Source organism: Pinus tabuliformis, chromosome 3_1 (assembly GCF_031772625.1).
Source record: "Pinus tabuliformis cultivar Carrire ecotype Pingquan chromosome 3_1, CPIR1, whole genome shotgun sequence".
In the NCBI taxonomy this organism is placed as follows: Eukaryota; Viridiplantae; Streptophyta; class Pinopsida; order Pinales; family Pinaceae; genus Pinus; species Pinus tabuliformis.
In genome coordinates this window covers 327,811,992-327,833,149 of record NC_142301.1, presented here as the reverse complement: position 1 = coordinate 327,833,149, position 21,158 = coordinate 327,811,992, and the positions used below count along the sequence as shown (strand labels likewise).

At 46.7% G+C, this 21,158-nt stretch overlaps 1 protein-coding gene across 1 annotated transcript; it reads right to left on the bottom strand.

Moving 5' to 3' along the window:
• Nucleotides 1–19,625: 19,625 nt before the first annotated feature.
• LOC149187089 (uncharacterized) lies at nt 19,626–20,203 on the bottom strand. Its single transcript, XM_089412745.1, has 2 exons — nt 20,091–20,203; nt 19,626–20,008 (listed from the first exon to the last, which is right to left on the bottom strand). The coding sequence occupies exons 1-2, from the start codon at nt 20,149–20,151 to the stop codon at nt 19,728–19,730; spliced, it is 342 nt and encodes a 113-aa protein (XP_089268871.1). The 5' UTR covers nt 20,152–20,203; the 3' UTR covers nt 19,626–19,727.
• Nucleotides 20,204–21,158: the final 955 nt, after the last annotated feature.

Here is a 21,158-nt window from a genome sequence, read left to right as displayed (position 1 = left end):
TCGCTATATCACATCGACACTATCCCATGGGGTGGGGCCTAGGAAAAGGTAGGTGTGCGACCTGATGAGCCAGACTCGACAGCATTATATATGATATTTGATAAATTTTCAGGTCCATGGAAAGGCTAGTTTTAATGCATTTTCCATGTATTTCATTATATCACGAAATACAAGGTGTTGGCTTATTGGGCCTTGACCCAGGTTTGGAAGAGTTATTAGCCAAACAAATCCCGTAGCTACCGGCCCTTTTGGCAACAGCCTGCGGAGCGTGGACTGAGGTCTCACCCGAGGTAGTAGGGGAGGGTGCTGGAACTAGGTTTCCATGCCCTTGGGATGTCTTGATGTGATCTGGAGGGGTCGCGACCTGTTTTGTGGCCTTACGCCACTTATGGTAATTATTAGACTTCTACGAAGATCCACGTGGGTGTACTTTCTTATTAATGAAATTATTATAGATCTGATCTTCTTGTTATAGTCTTTAAGCAAACATTTAAACTTAAAACCCCGTGCGCGCAATTATAAAGGAAGATATAAACTCATATAACAGATCATGCATAAATTCAGAACATAAGCAATAGATAGATCCCCAAGAAACCACACAATGACTTAGAAATTCTTATCTTTATTGATCTTCTCTTTAGTACAACCAAATTCACCCTGCGCACTCAGCTACAGGGGTCCACGCACACAGCTACAGACTCTACCAGGCCTCTGTGCACACAGCTGCAGAGCCTCTATCTCTCTACCAACACCTTTTGTTACACAGTAATTTGTCACTATCTCCCTGTCAGTCTCCCTACTATGTCATGAACTTCATTTGATCATGCTCCTGCTCCCTAATCTGGCCAAATGACCCACTTTGCCAAAGTTTATTTGATTAGCGCGACTGTTATTAAAATAACCGCGCTGACTGGTGGCTGATAGTACAACTGATGCGCTGCCAACGAGGAAGTACACGGGTTTTCCGCGCTGGTCGAATTTCATGAGCCAGCGCACACATATTTGTATTAAGCCATGCTGACACAGCCTGCCCCGTTATCCAGATGCGTTGTCAGCGCTCCAGTCCAGTTATACACCCGCGCTGATCCAGTTTGGGCGAATTTGTTCCAACAGCCAGCCTTCCAGATGACTCCAGACTTGGTTGTTGGCCTTGTGAGTATCGCCCTCCCTCTATGGCATGTCTGTTCGTCATTTGAAACCACCTTCCTTGAAGATAAGCTCATCCTCCCCCCATTCATGGAGACTCCTTCTCCTATTTAAACCTCTACCATTACCATGAGCAGCGAGTTTGGATTGTGTGAAATTGATAGTGCTCAGATTGCTGCTGCTAGTAGGTAGTTGGTGTGATAAGTGTGGAATTGCTAGATAGCTTAAGGAAGGTTGTGGAGTGTTGCTTGTGTGAGAGAGAGTTTTTGTCTTGGGAGATCTACCTCTAAGGGTGAATGCTTAAGAGACTTGCTGGCTGGACCCTCTCGAGAAGGATTCGACGTCAGAACATTTGGTTGTACTCTTCTCTGTTATTTGATTAATAATAGATGACTACTATTATGGTTCCATTCTCATTTGTCTCTGTAATGGTTAATGTGAATTACGTCCTTTTTGACTGATGTATAATTGCTTTTATTAGATTTCACACTCGTGTTTGTCTTTCTCTTCATGTGTGCAGGTATCTATTCGCGGAGATCGTGGAGGATCGTGACCGGCCAAGAGCGAAGGAGCGAGAGCGACATCTCTTCACCAAACAATAGCATTGGAATCCAAGTAGGTGTTCATTACCCACCTTTTATTTGCAATTAGGAACTTGCGTAGTAGCATTGACTAATTGTTGCTATACCTGTTCTGGGCTAGTAGGGATCGCCTCTATCCGTAGAGGGGATTTACCTCTCCAACAATTTGGCGACTCCGCTGGGGAGCTGGCCTTTGTCTCTTTTTGTTCATTCTTGTTTGAGTTTGATTTGTTCCTCTCTTTTCAAAGATCAGGGGTTAGTCCTCTGCTTTTAACCTTCCTGGTTCGATCTGGGAGGTGACTTAATTGTTTAAAGAGTTATTGCCTTGGTTTGGGAGATTTTTGCTTGTTTGTGCTTGCTTTTTAGCCCCAGTGCAGTTTATATCAAAACAGTCGCGCTGACAGTGCATAGTTGTCTCTTTGACTCCGTGGTCATCGCGCTTGTACACGAAACAGTCACGACGATTCTGAAAAATGAACTAGTGCGACTAAGTTGTGTGCTTCCGCGCTGACAGCGCTTTGTTGCTACGCGTGACCTCTGGTCAGCGCATTGTTGCTGAGTTCCACCCACGCTGATCCTGTAGAATTCAATTTGTTTCAAATTTTCCTCCTGAGCCTGTTGGTTGGACTGCCCCTTACTCTTTCCACCTGGTTTATGACTTGTTTTTCATTGTTTGAACTGTGAAACACTTGCTTGCGAAGTCTTGTCGGGCGGATCTTGTTTTGTGTCTGGTGACCTAGTCTTATCATCCCGTTTTCGCTGGATTGATTTTGTTTTATCACTCGTTCACAAAGATACGTTGCTACTTGCCTTTGCTTTTGCGAAAGCCTTCCTCTTTTGCTTTCTTTGCTTGGTTGTTTAGGTGATTGTCCTTGAACCAATCCTTGGATCGTTTCGATTACTTCTCACCACCCAGACATAGATTACAATTGCTTGGGTTCAACTGGCTCTTTTCACGCTTGTTGTGTTTTTCATTGAGTGATTTTGTTTCTCGTTACTCGGTGTTGCTATCTCTCAAAATTCATTTTAAGTGCATTGTGCCATTGAAAAAGAAATCGAACTAATATCTTTTGCATTCAATAGTTAATGAAAAGAAGAGCATTTCGTTGATTTGTGTTCTCAAAAGAAAAGTCTCATTTCTTTGCCATTAGCTGCATTAGATTGTTTGATTGTTTGAGTTCATTTTGTTTGATTGAAAACTCTTAACCCTTCCTTAGTTAGAATTCATCGAACGAAATGGTGTTCTTTGGCATATAGCTTGCATCTAGGTAATTGTGAGAGATCACACGATAAGGCCTGAAACCGAAACTTAAATTCAAGATCAACCATAAAATAAACTGAATAAACCTAAAAACGCATTGGAACTTAACGCAAATATCTAGAGGTCTAGGTTAGAGACGTGTTCCGGCGTCTTTAAACATAGTCACTATTGTTTCACATTATGGTTGGGTGATTCCTCCTTCTGTGACTCGATAGTGGTCTAACACGGACTGTGCTCCCACGTACCGTCGCGTATATAGGGAGACCCCACTAGGCTTTTATCCTTGATCCATAGGAAGCCGAGTCTGCCGCCTTGTGAACTGTAACGCACCGAAAACAACATTCGGGAAGATTGACTGCAGTACGAAAAGTCCTTGGTTCTCATACGATTGCCAAGGCATATAAGCAGTTTTATGAATTACTTGGTAAACCCTTTACCTAGAGTCTCCAGAGCAGTCACTTTTGATCCTTTTCGGACTCCCTAAAAGAAAAGGTGCCAGTGAGCGTCTTGTCACTTCATGCTCATTAAACATTCGAAGGAGACTGGAGTCATCTTTTTGTCCTTCTCTCGACTCTTGAAACATGAAAAGGTCAAGTTTAGTTCCTGTGTCTTAAAAATTTATTCGACCACGATAACATTACCTGGTTAGATCTTGTGTGCGTTAGCTTGAGTAGGGTCTTTATCATTAGTTTCCTTTAGGTTTTGTGTGGGGTTTTATCATCCTGGCTGACCCGTCAACTCCCGGTCCAAGTGATCAAGGTTCTCCATCTTCGATTGCTCCTGAGGTACCAGTTGTAAGTGATACTCTTCCTGTTATCTTGAGTATCCAGCCTATCAACGTACGTGCCCCGGGCGACGAGGATTACGAAGAAGATTGGAACCCTATCTGGAAGCCCAACGAGGATGATATTCCTGTTACCCCTTCCGGTATGTCGTCTCCGATGTCCACTTCCCACATGGATGAGACATCTCCCAGCGCAAGTGAGACACCCGTAGTGTCGAATATTGACACTCCCATTCCAGCTACTTCTCCACTCCCTCCACGATATCAGTCGATGAGGGATAGAATAGCTGCCAGGAGTCCTTCTACGACTATATGGGATCCTAGTGTCATTGCCACCACGGAACCCTTTGTTTCACAACCCCATAATATGCCTGTTACCTCGGTTCCCACAAATCCAACCGTTTGTGTAGCATACTCGACTCCGGTCGTTAGTGCCGTGACAGCGTCTTCATCTACGAATAATGGTGTTGGTCCTTCTCACAGTCAAGTGAGTAATGGCCAACTGGGACTTTCATCTGGAGTCATCGATCCTGCAAAGAGTGCTCAACCCTCTTCTGGTCCTGTTCCAGGGGGGGGGCCGTATGATGCCCAAGGGAAACCCATTGTGGACCCGAATTACCAAGGTCCACTTGTTGTAGGGAAAAGTATCCGACTCGGATGACCCTATCCCACTCTAAGGGTGATAGTTCCTTAGCAACAACTGTAAAACAAACTACTTAAGGTTTACTTCTTTATGAAAGCAAAAGAGAATGGAGAAATGCACTAACCGTTGCCTTGCGCTTAATGTCGAATCCAAACTCTTCTCTTTGGTCGCTTGCTCCTAGCTCCCTGTTCTTTTGCTTTCCCAGCTACAATGAGATCCTGCAAAATAACAAAGAAGGAAACTACAAGAGGCATGCAATCATAACTGGTTCATGGATTAGTGTAAACCAAACATGCAATCATCACAATACATTATTGAAACAAGAGCACATAGAAGAACCTCAATAGCTTTTATTAATGAAGAAGTAAAGGTTCTGAGAGTATTACAACCATTGAAGGCTCCAACCCAGCAACACCTCCCAGCAGAAAGAATTTCTCCTCTTCACCTCTCTCAAACAATCACCCAATAGTTCTATAGTGAAACCAACATCATATCATTACTTTGCACAAAATTCCAGCCTCCTGAGCTCATAGGAGAGAGCTCAATATATAGATGAATTGAGAAAGGATGAGTCAGCTTGCAACTGATGTGTAGCTACCTTGTGTCCTCTCTCTCTTCAGTTAATCTTCAGTTGATCTTTAGTTCTTGAGTCCACTTGGAGAACCTTGCTTCCACTTGGAGAAACAGAGCCTCTAACTCATCACAAGGCGAAATACCTGATCCAAGTGTCATTTTTGGAAGATTCCAGAGCAATGACTCAGTGTGCCACTTGTCCCATCTCGCTCAGCGCAGGTGGCCTTTGTTCCACTTGCTTTGCAACGCAGGTACACCATGGAGCAACTGAGTTTCAGCGCAGAAACCTAGTGGAGCACCTGCTTTGATTTCAGGATTGCTTGTTTTTGAGTGTTTTCAGGTGGAGAACTGATCTGAGAGCTGTTGGTTTGCTGACCTTGTTCCTCTAGGGGTAGGAACATCATGTTTAGGGAACTTTGGATCCCTTGGATTATTGACAATTCATGCTTGTTGCTGTAAGGCACAAATTTGTCTATAATAGATGCCCCCTAAAGTATGAGGTCGTTTATCGGGTGAAATGCTTTATTAAGAGGATCCGAAGTTCATTCAATCTGCTGAGAAGTGTCCTGTAATAAGATACAATACGATACATTATTTTTCATACATTTTCATGATCTAGCTGAGGCAGGCATTCCCATGCTCAGCTTTATAAATACATTTTGGTACATAGAACAGACGATCGTCTGATTGTAGACTGATAATTCTCTGCTGAAATTATCATCCTTTGAGAAGGATGATCATCTGCTGCAATGATGTACATATCAAATGTCTTTATATCCTGAATATATATCGCAGCAGCCGGATGGATGAAACTAGATCCGGGGTCTTCAATCTCTTCCGATCTTCACTCGATGTACAAGTCGATCCATGTGAGAATTTCTTGAAGTCGAACATGGAAAGACATCGCTTGATTACCGGTCAATGATGTAAACCGTTAACAAGCGCGAGAGGAATCACCGATAAGGATGATGACCCTCAAGGCACGGCAGTACAATTCACATGGTGGGAATAAAGGACTTGGTGTCGACCACCATGCAAAATCTTCTGGTCGAAGGTCATTGATGTATACCTATCGCCGGAAGTGAGAAACTTGCCATTGAGGCATGCAAGCTTCAAAGTACTGAAGGGGTTGTTCCTAGATCAACTCCTTGGATAATGAGCTGATGTCAACAAGGAGCGATCCGTCAAAGGAGGGCCTTAAAGAATCCCACATCAGTGACACGGAACGGAGCTAGTGATTGTGATGAGGTGAAAACAAACTGTGATGTATGATTCAGGGTGGCGGTCATGAAATGGATGAAGGACAATGTATGGCAGTGGATGGGACACGGTTAACTCTTTGCAGAACCACATCTCTTGAACATATAACGACACTGATGTGATGGATTGGTAGCATTACCCCAATTGTGGATGGTGTGGCGAGGACCATGGTTATGAGACCGGTGAATGAAACAACCCAACTCGATGTGATACGGAGGACAAAGTGTCATGTTCAAGAGCGACTTGCTACCATTAATGCTGTGAGGTTCTCCCAATTTTTCCCCAGTCATTGCTGACCAGTACCTCTTTATTTTTGTCAAGCTTGAGGAGGATAACATATGCTTGTTCTATAATCTGCCCTTCGGGCAAGCCCATCGCTATGTTTTAACGAGCCTAGCGATAGGGAAACTCGTTCTCGTCTAAAGACAAGTTTGTCGCTATTTAATCATTTTAACGAGTCTAACGACAAGGAAAACTCGGTCCTTTTCATTTTTAGAGAGTCTGAAAAGGTACGGAAAGTTAACTCCAAAATTCCTTTTTCGTCTTCTAATCCCTTAAGTCTGAAAAAGTATAAAACAATACAGAAGGGATGAATTTTCGATTGCTTTAATGAGCCGAACAAAACAAGCGCTCGATCTTTTTGTGCAATAATCCCTCAGGTCCAAAAAGATTAAAATCTAGAGGAGGGATAGCTTTCCGGTCGCTTTAACGAGCTGGAAGGCCAAAACTCGGCAATCTTTTCATATTTTACGAGTCAGTGAAAAGAGCTTAAAGACGACTCGTCTTTCGAGGAACGAGTGATGAACAGGGCAGCAGCAGATTCCAGGTACAGGTTGGAATATTCCAATCACGGCAGTGTCACAAGGATGGCTTAGTGAAATCACTCTTCGCAGCTGTTCCTCAAAACGGGTAAACAAACACATGGAGATGAACGATTGGCCAAATGAACGGATGGAGGTGAGACTGCAAGAACACGACCAAGGGCTTTAATATGGCTGTCAAAGGTTACATTTACCAAGGTTATTTACCGGTTCATTTTTTCTGGGCGAGCTTGAACTCTAGGGGAAGATTGCTCACAACTTATGTTTATTTTTTAACGAGCATGAACTATGTGCTAAAACTGCTCGGATCTTGCGTTTATTTTTTAACGAGCATGAACTGTGTGCTAAAACTGCTCGAAGATACGCTTGCATGCCCCTAGCATAATAACGCAAATCGAGGTGCATGCCCCCCAAGCTTCATTGCATTCAACTTTGTTGGTTGGAATGAAGGTTTACCATTGAGATCTGGAAAGGGGATTGTTTCATTTTTTTAATGAGGTTGACATAGTAAAAGAACTATCCTCATAGCCCACTGTATTTACAGTATTCGATAGAAAATCGAAAACTGAAGGATGATAAAGGTCATCTTGAGTATCTTCTCCACAACCCGGGAGAAGGGAACAATGGTGGGAATCATCCCACGGTGCCCCGTCAATTACCATTGATTGGACTATTCCTTTGTCGGTTCCATGCACTCGCGACCAAGGACATGAAGGGGTGCCATATTCTCTAGACCTATCTATCCAAACGCTTGATGAGCGTTGATTTGGGGTTGCCCCCCAGGCCAAGAAAATTGATTGCTACAATACTTCCATTGGGCTTGGGGACAAAACCTTTACATGATCCATGTTGATATCGTTTTCTGACATCTTTTGTGCGGAAGATATCATATTGCAGGCCCCTACCGTCGCCACTTCTCCCACAATGAATGGTGGCGGAAGGGCGAAAGTTCCCATTAATGTAGGATCTTTTAGTAGGCCTACTCCGATATTTTGAAACGAATGGTCGCTTCCATGGATCATAGGAACGCTTCCTGTAACTTGTGAACCATTAGGGAGGAAATTTTGTTGGTCAATGATCGTAATCCCTCCTTGAAAGGGGAATGCGATTTTCCTAAAATAGGTCGACACAACAGCTTCCATGGCATAAATCCATGGTCTTCCCAGTAGGATGTTATAGTCAAGATTGCCATCGATGACTTCAACATCTATGTCTACTGTTTTGCCCCCTAGTTCAACTTTCAAGTTACTAAGGATACCGTAAGGGGTATATGTCCTTCCGTCGAATGCTTTTAATGTCGTCGATGATCGCGACAAGGTTGGAGATCCTAAGGTTTTCCAGCAACTCATCGACATAATACATGTCGATGCCCCTGTTACACAGTAATTTATCACTGCCTTCCTGTCAGTCACCCTGCTGTGTCCAGAAGTCACAATCACTAAGTGTTTGATCCCTGAACTGGCTTAAAACCCATTTTTCCAAAGTTTTGTGCATCAGCGCCTCTGTTCCTAAAATAACCGCGATGACCAGCGCCTCACAGTGTATTTCGTGCGCTGCCATCGCGGAAGAACATCACTTTTCCGCGATGACGCACAGCGCGGCTTTCCCGTGTTCTTCCGCGCTGACATGACTTGTTCAGTTATTGTTATGTGCTGACAGCGCGGCAGTCTCCATATAATCCGCGCTGATCCAGTTTGGGCGAATTTGTTCAAACAACCAACCTTCCAGATCTCTCCAGGCTTGGTTGTTAGCTTTGTGAATATCGACTCCCTTCTATGGCATGTCTGTTCGACCCTTTGCAACTACTCCCCTTGAAGATAAGCTCATCCTTCCACCTTTTTAGGAGACTCCTTCTCCTATATAAACTTCCACCATTACCATGAGCAGCTAGTTAGAAACTAGTGGGAACTAGCTAGACTTAGCTTGGATTGTACAGAGCTTGTAGTGCTCAGATTGCTGCTATAGGTTTGGTGTGTTAGGAGTGGAAGTGATTCTTTGCTTGGGGAAGTTTGTTTGTGACATTTGTGTGAGAGAGAGAGAGTTGTTTGTCTTGGGAGAACCATCCTCAAAGGTGAATGCTTGAGATGCATGCTGACTGATCCCTCCTGAGAAGTTTATCGACGTCAGAACATTTGGTTGTACTCTTCTCTTTTCTGATTAATAATAGATGACTGCTATTATTGTTCCATTCTCGTTTGTTTATGCAATGGATAAATGTGAATTATGTCTTTTCTGACTGGCATATAGTTACTTTTACTAGATTTCACGCTTGCGTTTGCCTTCTCTTCGTGTGTGCAGGTGTCCGTTCGCGGGGATCGCGGAGGACTGTGACCAGCCGAAGCAAAGGAGCGAAGGAGACATCTCTTCGTCCAACGACAGCGCAGGAATCCAAGTAGGTGCTCTTTACTTCTTGTTTAAGTGTAACTAGGAACATGCGTGGCAGCATTGTGTGATTGTTGCTAGACCCCTATTGGGCTAGTAGGGATCGCCTCTATCCGTAGAGGGGATTTACCTCTCCAACAATTTGGCGACTCCGCTGGGGATCCGCCTTTTTGTCTCTTGAGTCCACTTTTGTGTTTGGCTTTGATTGATCTCTTTTCGAGTTTTTGGGATTGTCTTTTTGCTTATGAACTTTCTGGGCGTTTCTGGGAAGCATTTTTATCATTGAAAAGCTCCTGCCTTTGGTTTGGGAAGTTTTATTTCGGTTTTCCTTGTTTTTTGCTCTCAGCGCGTTTTATTTCGGAACAGTCGCGCTGACATCGCGACTCTGTTCTTTGGTTTTCTCTTCATCGCGCCTGTACGTCTAACAGCCGCGCTGACCTCGTTTTCAAGGGCAGCGCGCTTTATTCGTGTTCTTCCGCGCTGACATCGCGCCCACTCTTCTTTGTGATTTTGGTCGTCGCGTCTGTGTGCCTTATATCCGCGCTGACCTCGTTTCTTCTAGGGCAGCGCGCCTTTTCCCTGACTTTCCACGCTGACGTCGCAAAGTTGCTGAAGGCCTCCCCCTGTCAGTGCCAAGTTGCTGAAGGCTACCCGCGCTGAGCCTGAAAAACTCATTTTTGTCCAAATTGACCTCCTAAACCTCTTGCTGTGACTTTCCCTTCTTCTCCCCACTTGTCTGATGACTTGTTTTTCACTCTCTGAACTTTGAACTGTTTGATTACGGAGCTCAACTCCATAGGGTTTCGTTTTTCTTGGTTTTGAGTTTGCAAACAACTTCCCTTCTAGCTGCTTGGTTCGTGTTTTCATCCTTACTTTTGCGATTGCTGGATTGTGTTTGGGTCTCTAATTGACTGGTTGCGACTCTGGTCCGTCGGATGTTTGCTTTTCTCTATTGATTGCGCACTCTGAAACCTAGGACATCTAGTGGCCGTGTGTGTGTCAAGCCTCCCGTGAGGATCCCTGTTTGCTTGATTGACCAGCTCGTTCTAGACTCGTTTTCGCATTTTTTCAGTGATTGTCAGAGTGTATGGGATTGTGCTTCCAAGTGGTCTTTTTCGCTTCCTCCTTGCTTGCGATCCTTGCTTGTTTTGCAGAGCTTAGATCACATAGCTCGTGCATTGCCTTGTTTCCTTTTGATTTCGAGACTTTGGTTGAGTGTTTTCGGGAACTTTGTGTGCTCTCATTAAGTAGTTTACTTGGTGTTCAAGTTCCTCCAAATTCCTTTAGGTGTTTTATGTCACTGAAAAGAAAACGAATTAGTAGCTTGCTTTAAAATTCGAAAAGGAAAAGAACATTTCATTGATTTGCATTTTCAAAAGAAAAGTTTCCTTTCCTCGCTTTAGTTGCATTTAGCTGCTTGTTTGTTTGTATTCGTTTTGTTTAAAAAATTCTTTGCTCTCTCGTAGCTAGAATTCATCGAACGAAATGAAATTCTTTTGCATATAGATTGCATCTAAGTAATTGTGAGCGAACATACGATAGAGCTTGAAATCGAAACTTAATCTCAAGATCAACTATAAAATGAACCAAATGAATCTAAAAACGCATTGGAACTAAACGCAAATATTTAGAGGTCTAGGTTAGAGACGTGTTCCGGCGTCTTAAAACATAGTCACTGTTGTTTCACATTAGGTTGGGTGATTCCTCCTTCTGTGACTCGATAGTGGTCTAATACGGACTGCGCTCCCACGTACCGTCGAGTATATAGGGAGACCCCACTAGGCTTTTATCCTTTATCCATAGGAAGCCGAGTCGGCCGCCCTACAATTCGCAATGCAGTGAACACAGCATTCACGAAGATTGACCACCCGTACCCTAAAAAGTATTCTGTGGTTTTGCGAAGAGTTTGGCACACCCTCTACCTAGAGTTCCAGAGCAGTTGCTTTTGATCCTTTTCGGACTCCCTAAACGAAAAGGTGCCTGTGAGCGTCTTGTCACTTCATGCTCATTAAACATTCGAAGGAGACTGGAGTCATCTTTGTCCTTTTCTCGACTCCTGAAATATGAAAAGGTCAAGTTTGGTCCTTGCGTCTTAAAATTAATTTGGCCACGATAACATCACCTTTTCTAGGTCTTGTGTGCGATAGTTTTGAGTAGGCTTTTATCGATAGTTTCCTTTAAGAGTTCTAAGGGGTCTGGTCATCCTGGCTGACCCATCAACTTCCGGTATAAGTGACCAAGGTTCTCAATCCTCTGTTGCTCCCGAGGTACCAGTTGTAGGCGGTACTCTTCCCATTGTTCCGAGTATCCAGCCTATTAACGCACGGTCCCCAGGCAACCCAGATTACTTGGAGGATTGGAATCCCGTCTGGGAAGAAGATTGGGATACCCCCCCAACCCCCCGTACCCCTTTAGGTATGTCATCTCCGATGGAGGGGGCAGCTTCCAGCACGGGTGAGACACCCGCAGTCACAGACATCGAGACACCCGCGGTCACAGACATTGAGACCCCGATTCCGTCTTCATCTCCCCTCCCTCCACGATATCAATCGCTAAGGGATAGGTATGATGCTAGAACAACTTCTACCACTATATGGGATCCTACTCTCGCTGCCTCGATCGGCCCTTTTGTTTTGCAGCCTCTTTTCCCACCCCTCACGTCAGAACTCAACCCGTCCGTCACCTCAGTTCCCGCTCAACCTACTGTTTGTGTAGCACGTTCGACTCCGGTCGTCAGTGCTGTACCGATTCCCTCGTCTGAAGTTCCTCAAGCTGGTTCTTTTGTTGGAGGCATTCCAGGATCAGGACCGTATGATGCTTATGGGGAACCTATAACGGACCCAGATTACGATGGTCCTGTTTTCTTCTTCGATGCAAATGGTGAGTTCCTTGAGGAAATCTCAGGTCTCCCTCGTCGCCCTTTCGAAGAGAACGAGGAATCTTTGAATGTCATGTATGACCACACTACTAAGTACTTTGGAAACCGAGACCCTCCTCGGCAGCCCATAGGACCACCCAATCAGGACCCGTCATTCTACGTGTAGCCCCCTCAAGGGCAACCATTGTATGGCCTGCCTGACCCAGGACAATCTGGGCATCCTCAAGGTCAACCTTACCAGGAACAACCTATGGACATGGGAGGTCCGCCATACCCATATCAGAATCAACCTACTGGGCAGCCAGAGCAACCGTCTTTTCAAGACCAGCTTGGTTTCCAGCCAGGGTACCCCTCTGGACAAACTGGCTCAGTTTACAATCCTTCAAATCAACCAGCCGTCCAGCAAGGGTATCCCTATGGCCAGGGTGGACAACCCTATGTTCAACAGGGCCCACCTACCCCTCGAATCGCAAATCCTTCTGGGCAAGGGGGGCAACCCTCTGCCCAGCCTATATACCAAAGAGGGCAGCCTGCCGTACAGCAAGCCCAACCCTCTTCCCAACCCGGTTACGGTGGGGGACAAACGGGCCAACCGTCTATACAGCCAAATCAACCCGGGGTCTACCCTCACCGTCAACCTAGACAAGCTGGCCAGCCTCGGCGTCAACCAGCTATCCAACCAATTCGACCACCCGCTCCGCGAAGACAACCCTTGGTGGCACATGGACAACCTGGCGTTCAGCAAGGCTATCCTGCTGGCCAACCAGGTCCATCTCGAATCCGACCAAGTCAACCTTCGGGACGTGTGGTCCAACCTCAACCGGTTCAAGGACAGTACTCTGGGCCTCAGACTCAAACAGGTTATCAACCTCCATATCAAACGCAGCCTGCCTACCAGGCTCCGTATGCGACCCAGCAGTCACATGGCTACCAGCAACCCCAGGGGCAAAATCAGTATGCTCCTTACCAAAATTATCAGCAACCACAGGTCACTCCCTATCAAAATTATCAATATGGTCAACCTGGCGGGCAAGCTGCTAATTCATGTGGAGCTGGGGGGCAAACACAGGGACAGTCGTCCGCACACGGACAAAACTCCTACGGACAAACTCCCTATGTGCCAGGTCCTTTCGGACCAGGTCCATCGGGACAAAATTCCTATGCGGCCGGTCCTTTCGGGCCAGGTCCGTCTGGACAAAGTTCGTGGGGGCAACCCCAATCTGGGTGGAACCCTAATACCGCCTCGAACCCTCAGCCACAGATGTCCTTCAACCCGCAGCTACCATTTTTGGCTACGTTGGAACTACCCGATGTGTCCAAGTTAACAAACGATCCTATTTTGCATAACTCATATTGGCCACCGGTTCCGACCAAAATACCAGGTGACTGTCCAAAGTTCGACGGCAAAGCCGGAGAGGATCCTCAAGCCCACGTAATGACATATCACCTTTGGTGTTCATCTAACTCATGGCTTGATGATTCTATCCGACTGCGCCTCTTCCAGAGGACCCTCACTGGTTCAGCCGCAAAATGGTACATCGAACTTAATCGCGGTATGTTTTCAGACTTTAACTCGTTGGCTATGGCCTTTCTTACTCATTTTCAGTTACCCATTCGGTACGAGACTGGGACCCATTTGCTCACGTCTCTGAAACAGGATACGGCAACGCACATCTCTGATCATATACATGAATGGAGAAGGCGCCGTCGTTTGATTAAATTTTGGATTCCCGATCAACTCCTGACCGACTGGTTTACCACGTCCTTTGTCCCTAAAATTGCCAAAGATATTGCAATGGGGGCGTGTGTAACTGAAGAGCAAGCGATTGCGCGAGCTCAATACCTCGACTTAGTATATTCTCAGTCAGGTACTTTGTATGACTATTTGCCAGATGCCCCGAGGCACGGACAAACCAAAGCTCCACCGAAACCGTCTGTTGATGGAGTTATTGGCTCCGTGAATTCATCAAGTAAGAAATCAACCGCAAACTCTGGGAAGCAGAAACAAAACGCCTCTAACGAGAATGCTTCTCAGAGCCCATCTATTCCTGGGAATACCTCCGAGGTAAATGCCGTTCAGTCCACCGCGGCAGACAAATCCTCGAAAGGCAAAAAGAAAGGAAAGGCCAAAGAAAAATCCGGACAACCTAAGCAGAATCCTCCTAAACCTCCCGCCGAGGAAGGAGCCAAGCGGAAGCCTAAGTATCCCTGCCTCATTTGCGAGGAGGATCACTACACCAAGGACTGCCCCAGGCGGTCCGAGGTTAGTCGGCTTTTAAAAGGTGCTTCAGGGTCCCCCGCCGTGCTTAAAGAGCCTTTCCCATCCCAGCAGACGCATCAGGTGGCAGACCCTTCTCAATCCTCTTCCTCGTTCGGTTCTCAAGTATTCATGGCGGGAACCATCCCCGTCCACGTTACGACTCGAATGAAAGAATATCCATCTTCAGCCGGGAAGGAGCCGGAGGTCCCCTCCAGCGCTCCCGCGTCTAGTTCTGGCCCTCTTCACATTGAACGGCCCAGCACCGAGACGATCCCCTGACCCCCTCCCAAAGGTGTACTCAGGAAGTCATCTTATAACCCCAATGCTCGTGCCGCTCAGCATTATAGCATTGTCGAGGACTTAGCTCAGGCTCCGTCTGCTATGTCCGCGTTAGAAGTCCTCCAGAGCTGCCCCTCCCAGAGGAAGTCCCTGCTATCAGCAATTGGTGGCATCGACCCGGCAGATTCGGATCTAATTTCTTTTGACCTCGAAGGTTTCACGCAGAGATTACCTCATCAGGTGGCCTTCCTTATACAAGTTCTCATCAAAGGCAAGACGATTCACCGTACTGTCATTGATGAAGGAGCCTCAACCTGCATCATGTCGGTTGCTTGTTGGAAGGCTATTGGTTCGCCTGCTCTGAGCCAGTCTCCCACCACCCTAGAGGCGTTCGACGGAAGAGAATCTCGTCCACTTGGTATCCTCCCGCGTTTACCTATCTCTTTAGAAGGGAAAACTGTAGAAGTCGAGGTTGAAGTCGTTGACGCTAATCTCACTTACAACCTCCTTCTAGGACGAAGCTGGACTTATGCCATGCAAGCCGTGGCTTCCTCCTTATTCCGTGTCATTCGTTTTCCCCATCAAGGAAAAATCGTCACGGTGGACCAGCTGTCCTTTTTTGCTTCCTCTTCTGAAGGGAATGTACCATTCGTGGAGCATACCTTCAAATCGCTCGAGAGTGTGGGTGCTGGATTATTTAAAGATCCCTCCTTGATGGGAGTCTTTCCCCTCCCACCTCCAAATCTCGCCTCCGTTAACATGATCACAACGCATTCTGATCCATGGGTTCTCCCTCCTGTGAATCAAGAAGACCCCTGGGGCGAGATGATGCCGTTGAGCCCAGCCGAGCTCAACTACATCGAAATAGTTGCTGCATCGGCTTCAACCTCCGAACCTGCTATTCCAGGCAGTGTTCCCGATTCACCTGAAACCTTCCCTTGGTTGGGAGAGAAGGCCACCTCGGACCCCCTGAAGGAATCATTCCCATCCGACGAGGCTATTATCGAGACTATGTCTCCCGAAGAGCTCCCTTGGTCAGATCACCACCATCGCTCTTCGTTCCTCCCTCCTCATTCGGAAATGGCCACGTGTCTCGGAAAGTTTGCTTCATGTCTCCCACATATCCCTCTCCAAACACCTATCCAGTTATATCAAGTGTCTTCGGAAGGGAACATGGGTAACATTACGCAGACTTTGGCTATCGACATCTCTGTCAAAACAGGGGTTGTCGAAAATATTCATATTAGAGTCACATGTACTCCTGAGGAAATTCAAATCTACAAAGATCTATTTCGTGAATTTCGTGATGTTTTCGCATGGTCTTACGAAGAAATGCCCGGCATTGACCCCAGTATCGTGGAGCACGAAATCCCTACCTATCCTGGGGCTAAGCCTATTCGTCAGCGTTTACGCCCAGTGCACCCTCGAAAGGCTGCAGCCATCAAGGCCGAAGTTGAAAAGCTTTTTCGAGCTGGTTTCATTTATGCCATTCCCCTCACGGAATGGGTATCTAATATAGTTCCTGTCAATAAAAAACAGGGCACTATTCGGGTTTGTGTTGACTATCGCGATATCAATCGCGCCTGTCCAAAAGATAACTTTCCTACGCCTTTTATTGATCAGCTTATCGATGATTGCGCAGGAAGCGAAATTTATTCGTTCATGGACGGCTTCTCTGGTTACAACCAGATCAACATAGCCCCCGCAGACCAGCACAAGACTGCTTTCATTTGTCCTTGGGGCACCTTCGCTTACAAGAAGCTACCTTTCGGTCTCAAAAATGCCGGCGCCACTTTCCAACGTGCGATGTCGTATGCTTTTCATGATATCCGACACATCGTACAACCTTACCTGGATGACCTACCCGCTCATTCAGCTAAACGTCAAGACCATCCATCTCATTTACGCGAAATCTTCCTTCGCTGTCGACACTACCGTATTCGACTCAATCCGCATAAGTGTGTCTTCTGCGTGGAATCTGGCCGACTACTCGGGTTTATCGTCTCCCGAGAGGGCATCCGCTTGGATCCCCTTAAAGTCGAGGCCATTGTGAATCTTCCTCCCCCTGCCACTCTACAGCAATTACAAAGCTTGCAGGGAAAAGCCAATTTTCTCAGACGATTCATCCCAAATTATGCCGAGGTGGCCAAGGGTTTCACGCGATTACTAAAGCGAGACACGCCCTTTCATTGGGACGCTATCGCTCAGCAATCTTTTGAGCGTCTTAAAGACCTTCTGGTCTCAGCTCCGCTCCTAAGACCTCCAAATTACCACCGTGACTACACCCTTTATCTGGCCGCTGCCGATACCACCATCGGCATGGTTTTAGTGCAAGACGATGACGATGGCTCGGAGCACGTTGTATACTATCTTAGTCGCAACCTCCTCGATACGGAGACTCGCTATGCATATGTCGAAAAGTTGGCATTGGCCGCTGTCTGTGCCGTCCAACGTTTCCGTCATTACATCCTGTTGCGCACAACGACCGTGATCTCTGACTGCAACCCCATGACCTATATTTTGTCACGTCAGTTGCTGGGGGGCAAATACTCGAAGTGGATCGTAATCCTCCAAGAGTTCGACTTGGAATTTACTGCCGCCAAGTCTAAGAAATCACTGGTCTTTGCTGAACTGCTCTGTTCCTTACCATCTCAGTCTGCACCATCTCATTCAAAGGAGCAAATTCCGGATGAAACGCTCTTTCTCATCAGCACTCTCGACCCATGGTACGGGGACATCATTGTATATTTACAAACGTCTTCGTTTCGTCCCAATACATCAAAGGAAGCTCGACGACGGATACGTCATCAGGCTCAACCGTATCGCATTTTAGGCGACACCCTGTACCGCCTCGGCGTCGATTCTATTCTTCGCCGATGCTTAAATCTCGAGGAAGCTGAGCGAGTCATGAATGACTGCCACTCCGGCGCTTGTGGCGGCCATATGTCCGGATACGCTACCGCTCAAAAGATCCTCCGCGCTGGTTATTTCTGGCCTTCTATATTCAAGGATTGCATCCTTGCTGTACGCGCATGCCATGAATGCCAGGTTTACCACCGGAAGATGCGTGCACCTGTTGCACCACTGCACCCTGTCGTAACCGTAGGTCCATTTGCCAAATGGGGCATCGATTATACGTCCTGTAACCCTCGTTCGGCCGGGGGGCATGGGTACATTATCGTTGCCGTGGATTATTTCACCAAGTGGGCCGAAGCAATGCCTACATTAAACGAAGACGGTCACACAGCGGCGCAGTTTTTATTCAATCATATCATCACTCGCTTCGGAGTCCCTCAGGCTATTGTTACAGATCATGGAAAGCATTTCCGAAATCATATGATGACAGAGTTAACGAGCCAGTTAGGCTTGCGTCAAGATAGTTCGTCACCGTACTATCCTCAATCTAACGGTCAAGTTGAAGCCGTGAACAAAGTTTTGATCACCATGCTTCAACGCACCGTCAATACGCACAAGTCAAACTGGCATCTAATGCTTTTCCCAGCCTTGTGGGCCTACCGGACTTCTGTGAAGGATGCCACCGGTTTCACCCCGTTTCAACTGGTCTATGGACTGGAGGCTACCCTTCCCGTCGAATGTGAAATTCCTTCATTAAAATTAGCTGTCGAGTTGCTTCCCAACACCACTCCGGTGGAGGAACGGCTTCTTTACCTAGAACGGTTAGACGAGACTCGTCGTTTGGCCTCTCTGGCTATCGAAGCGCAGAAGAAGAGAGTCAAAGCTCACTTCGATCAGAATATTCATCCTCGTTCCTTTGTTGAGGGAGATTTAGTACTGCTCTACGATCAAGCTAGGGATAAGCTGGGGGCAGGAAAACTCGAATCCATGTGGTTAGGTCCCTACATCGTGAAACGTGTTTTACAAAAGGGCGCATATGAGTTGATTGATTATGAAGGAAATCCTCTTGACAAGCCCCGAAATGGGCTGTATCTAAAGAAGTACTATGCATAGCTGCTCACAATCACTTTGTATATACGTGTGTTTTTGAGTTTTTACTGCATGAGTTTCTTTTGCTTTGGTGTGAAGGCGTGTTTTTGCCCCTTATTATGCTTTCTCTTTCCTGCGCAGATGTCTCGTACTCCTTATGTTGGTTTCGCTGATGGTGCCTGCCGTAGTACTTGTAATTTGTCTTCGGCAGCGTGGGTGATCTACGATCCTCACGGGGAGTTGATAAACCTGCAGGGTGTATGCCTAGGTCGTACCACTAACAACGTTGTCGAGTACAGTGCTGTAATAGAATTACTTGCCGAAGCAGTTGACCTCGGCATCCGAGAGCTAGTGGTGAACCTGGACTCCCAGCTGGTTGTCCATCAACTCAACAGGCGATATTCCGTCAGAGACCAGCGCATATTAAGGTTGTACCTACGTGTAAGATTGTTAGAACGGAATTTCGATTACATTACTTATCAGCATATTCCGAGACGATTAAATACGTTGACTGATGCATTGGCAAATCGTGTATTAGATAGACATTTGCGAAACAGATAAACATCATACAAGGAAGGAAAGAACAGCATAGTAAGACCATAAGCATATGTAAATAAATCATTTCAAGCATAGTTCGCACGTGTGTGTTTTTAAGCTTGCATTAAACATATAAAATCCATGAGTCGAGTGTCGTGCAAATTCATACATAAGATCACAAATTGTACTGAACAAACGCATAACACAAGATAACACATCATCACATGTAACAACGACTCATCCAAAAATCGGTATGTATATATATATATATCGTGTGGCGCACTGAGGCGCTCAAAAATAGAAGTACATGTCCCAAAATCTCAATACATCTGAGTCATAATGTCTCAAAATAAACAGTGGAAATAAAACCTAGGTGACTAATCGGCTGGATGGTGCTCTCTGTAGTACACAGCCGCTCGTGCCACCCGCCTCAGAAGGCGGTGCACTCTGGGTTCCACACCCACTGTGTGGATCTGATGCTCCACAGGAACCTCCTCGACCCCCTGGAAGTCCGGCACCCCCTCCAGCAACCCCTCAAGGTTGCGAGCCACAATCTCTGGTGTGTTGGCCCCTGGAGGGGCTAAGGCCAAAGCTCCGGCTCCCGGGCCCTCTCTCCGTGCCGTGGCAGCCAGGCCAATCGGTCTAGTAGGCCCCACATCTGCATGACAAGACATTTATTAGGACATGCACATAAAAAATTTAAAAACAATACAAAACTCAAAAGACAAAAAGTGTCATACCTGCATCATCCCACTGTTCACCCGGAGGCAGCACCAAGTCAGGATCATTGCGGAAATCCATCCCCGCATATGGCCAATCCTGTACGAAGATCTCCTGCTGGTCCAACCAGTCTCTGAAAAATGTCCCCCAGCTATGTGGTCGGCCGCCACCCCCACGTGGCATAATCCGAGCCCATCGTGAGGCCCTCGTCTCTCGAGGATCTCTGGGGGCATCCACAGCCATAGACTGCAGTCGCATGGCTGGTACTCGCTCCAGAATGAGCGGGACCAGGATCGATCCATAGCCGAACTGCTTCGTCTCCCCACGACGGTAGTTGCTCAATTGCCTCTTCATGTTGTTGGCCACTGCCGTGCACCAATCAAACACGGTAGGCTCGAGGCACTCGAGAGCTAGTAGGAGATGGGTCTTGGACGCCTCGTGATTCGCCATGCTACCTGCCGCCCGGGTCACCATGAACAGGATGGTGCGCAGCACTATGTCTCTCACTGTGGGGATCGAGCACTTCCCACTCCGCGTTTTCACCGCCCCCGGGCAAACCTCAGCCATCAGGTCATCCAGAGTACCGCCGCTAGGTCGTTGCCCCTCCAAGATGGGCCTCGCACCTCGGCGCGACAACCCAGTCAAGAAAAAGATATCCATGTGGTCAAACTCAATGTCGTGACCACGGATGGTGAATTTTTGGTCCACCGGGTTCCATGCCCTGATCAGCAGCTCCAGCAGATCATGTTGGGCCCTCAGACGCGGCGTAAGCAAGAATTTCATGAATCCGCACGCCCGCATGGCGTTGCAGCAATTTACGTCTCCCCAAGCAGCCACATCCTCTACATCGTGAACTCTCTCTTGCCATTGAAAGGCCATGATGTCCTGCATGAACAATAAAAACCAATCAGAATTGTTTTCATGGAGAAGTTTACGTTCATTTATTAAAAAAAACAAAACTTTTCCGCGCCATCGCGGCTGTTTTAGGGACAGCCGCGATGACAATGGCGGCTCTGTGTAAAAAATGCGAGGTCAGCGCGGAAGAACACACCTTTTCCGCGCTGACCCGAAGTTGGTTACATTGGCTA

Coding starts and splice junctions, on each gene's coding strand:
- LOC149187089 (XM_089412745.1), bottom strand. CDS start 20,151: ATGGATTTCCGCAATGATCCTGACTTGGTGCTGCCTCCGGGTGAACAG. Junction 20,009..20,090: donor TGAACAGTGGGATGATGCAG/GTATGACACTTT, acceptor CTTGTCATGCAG/ATGTGGGGCCTACTAGACCG.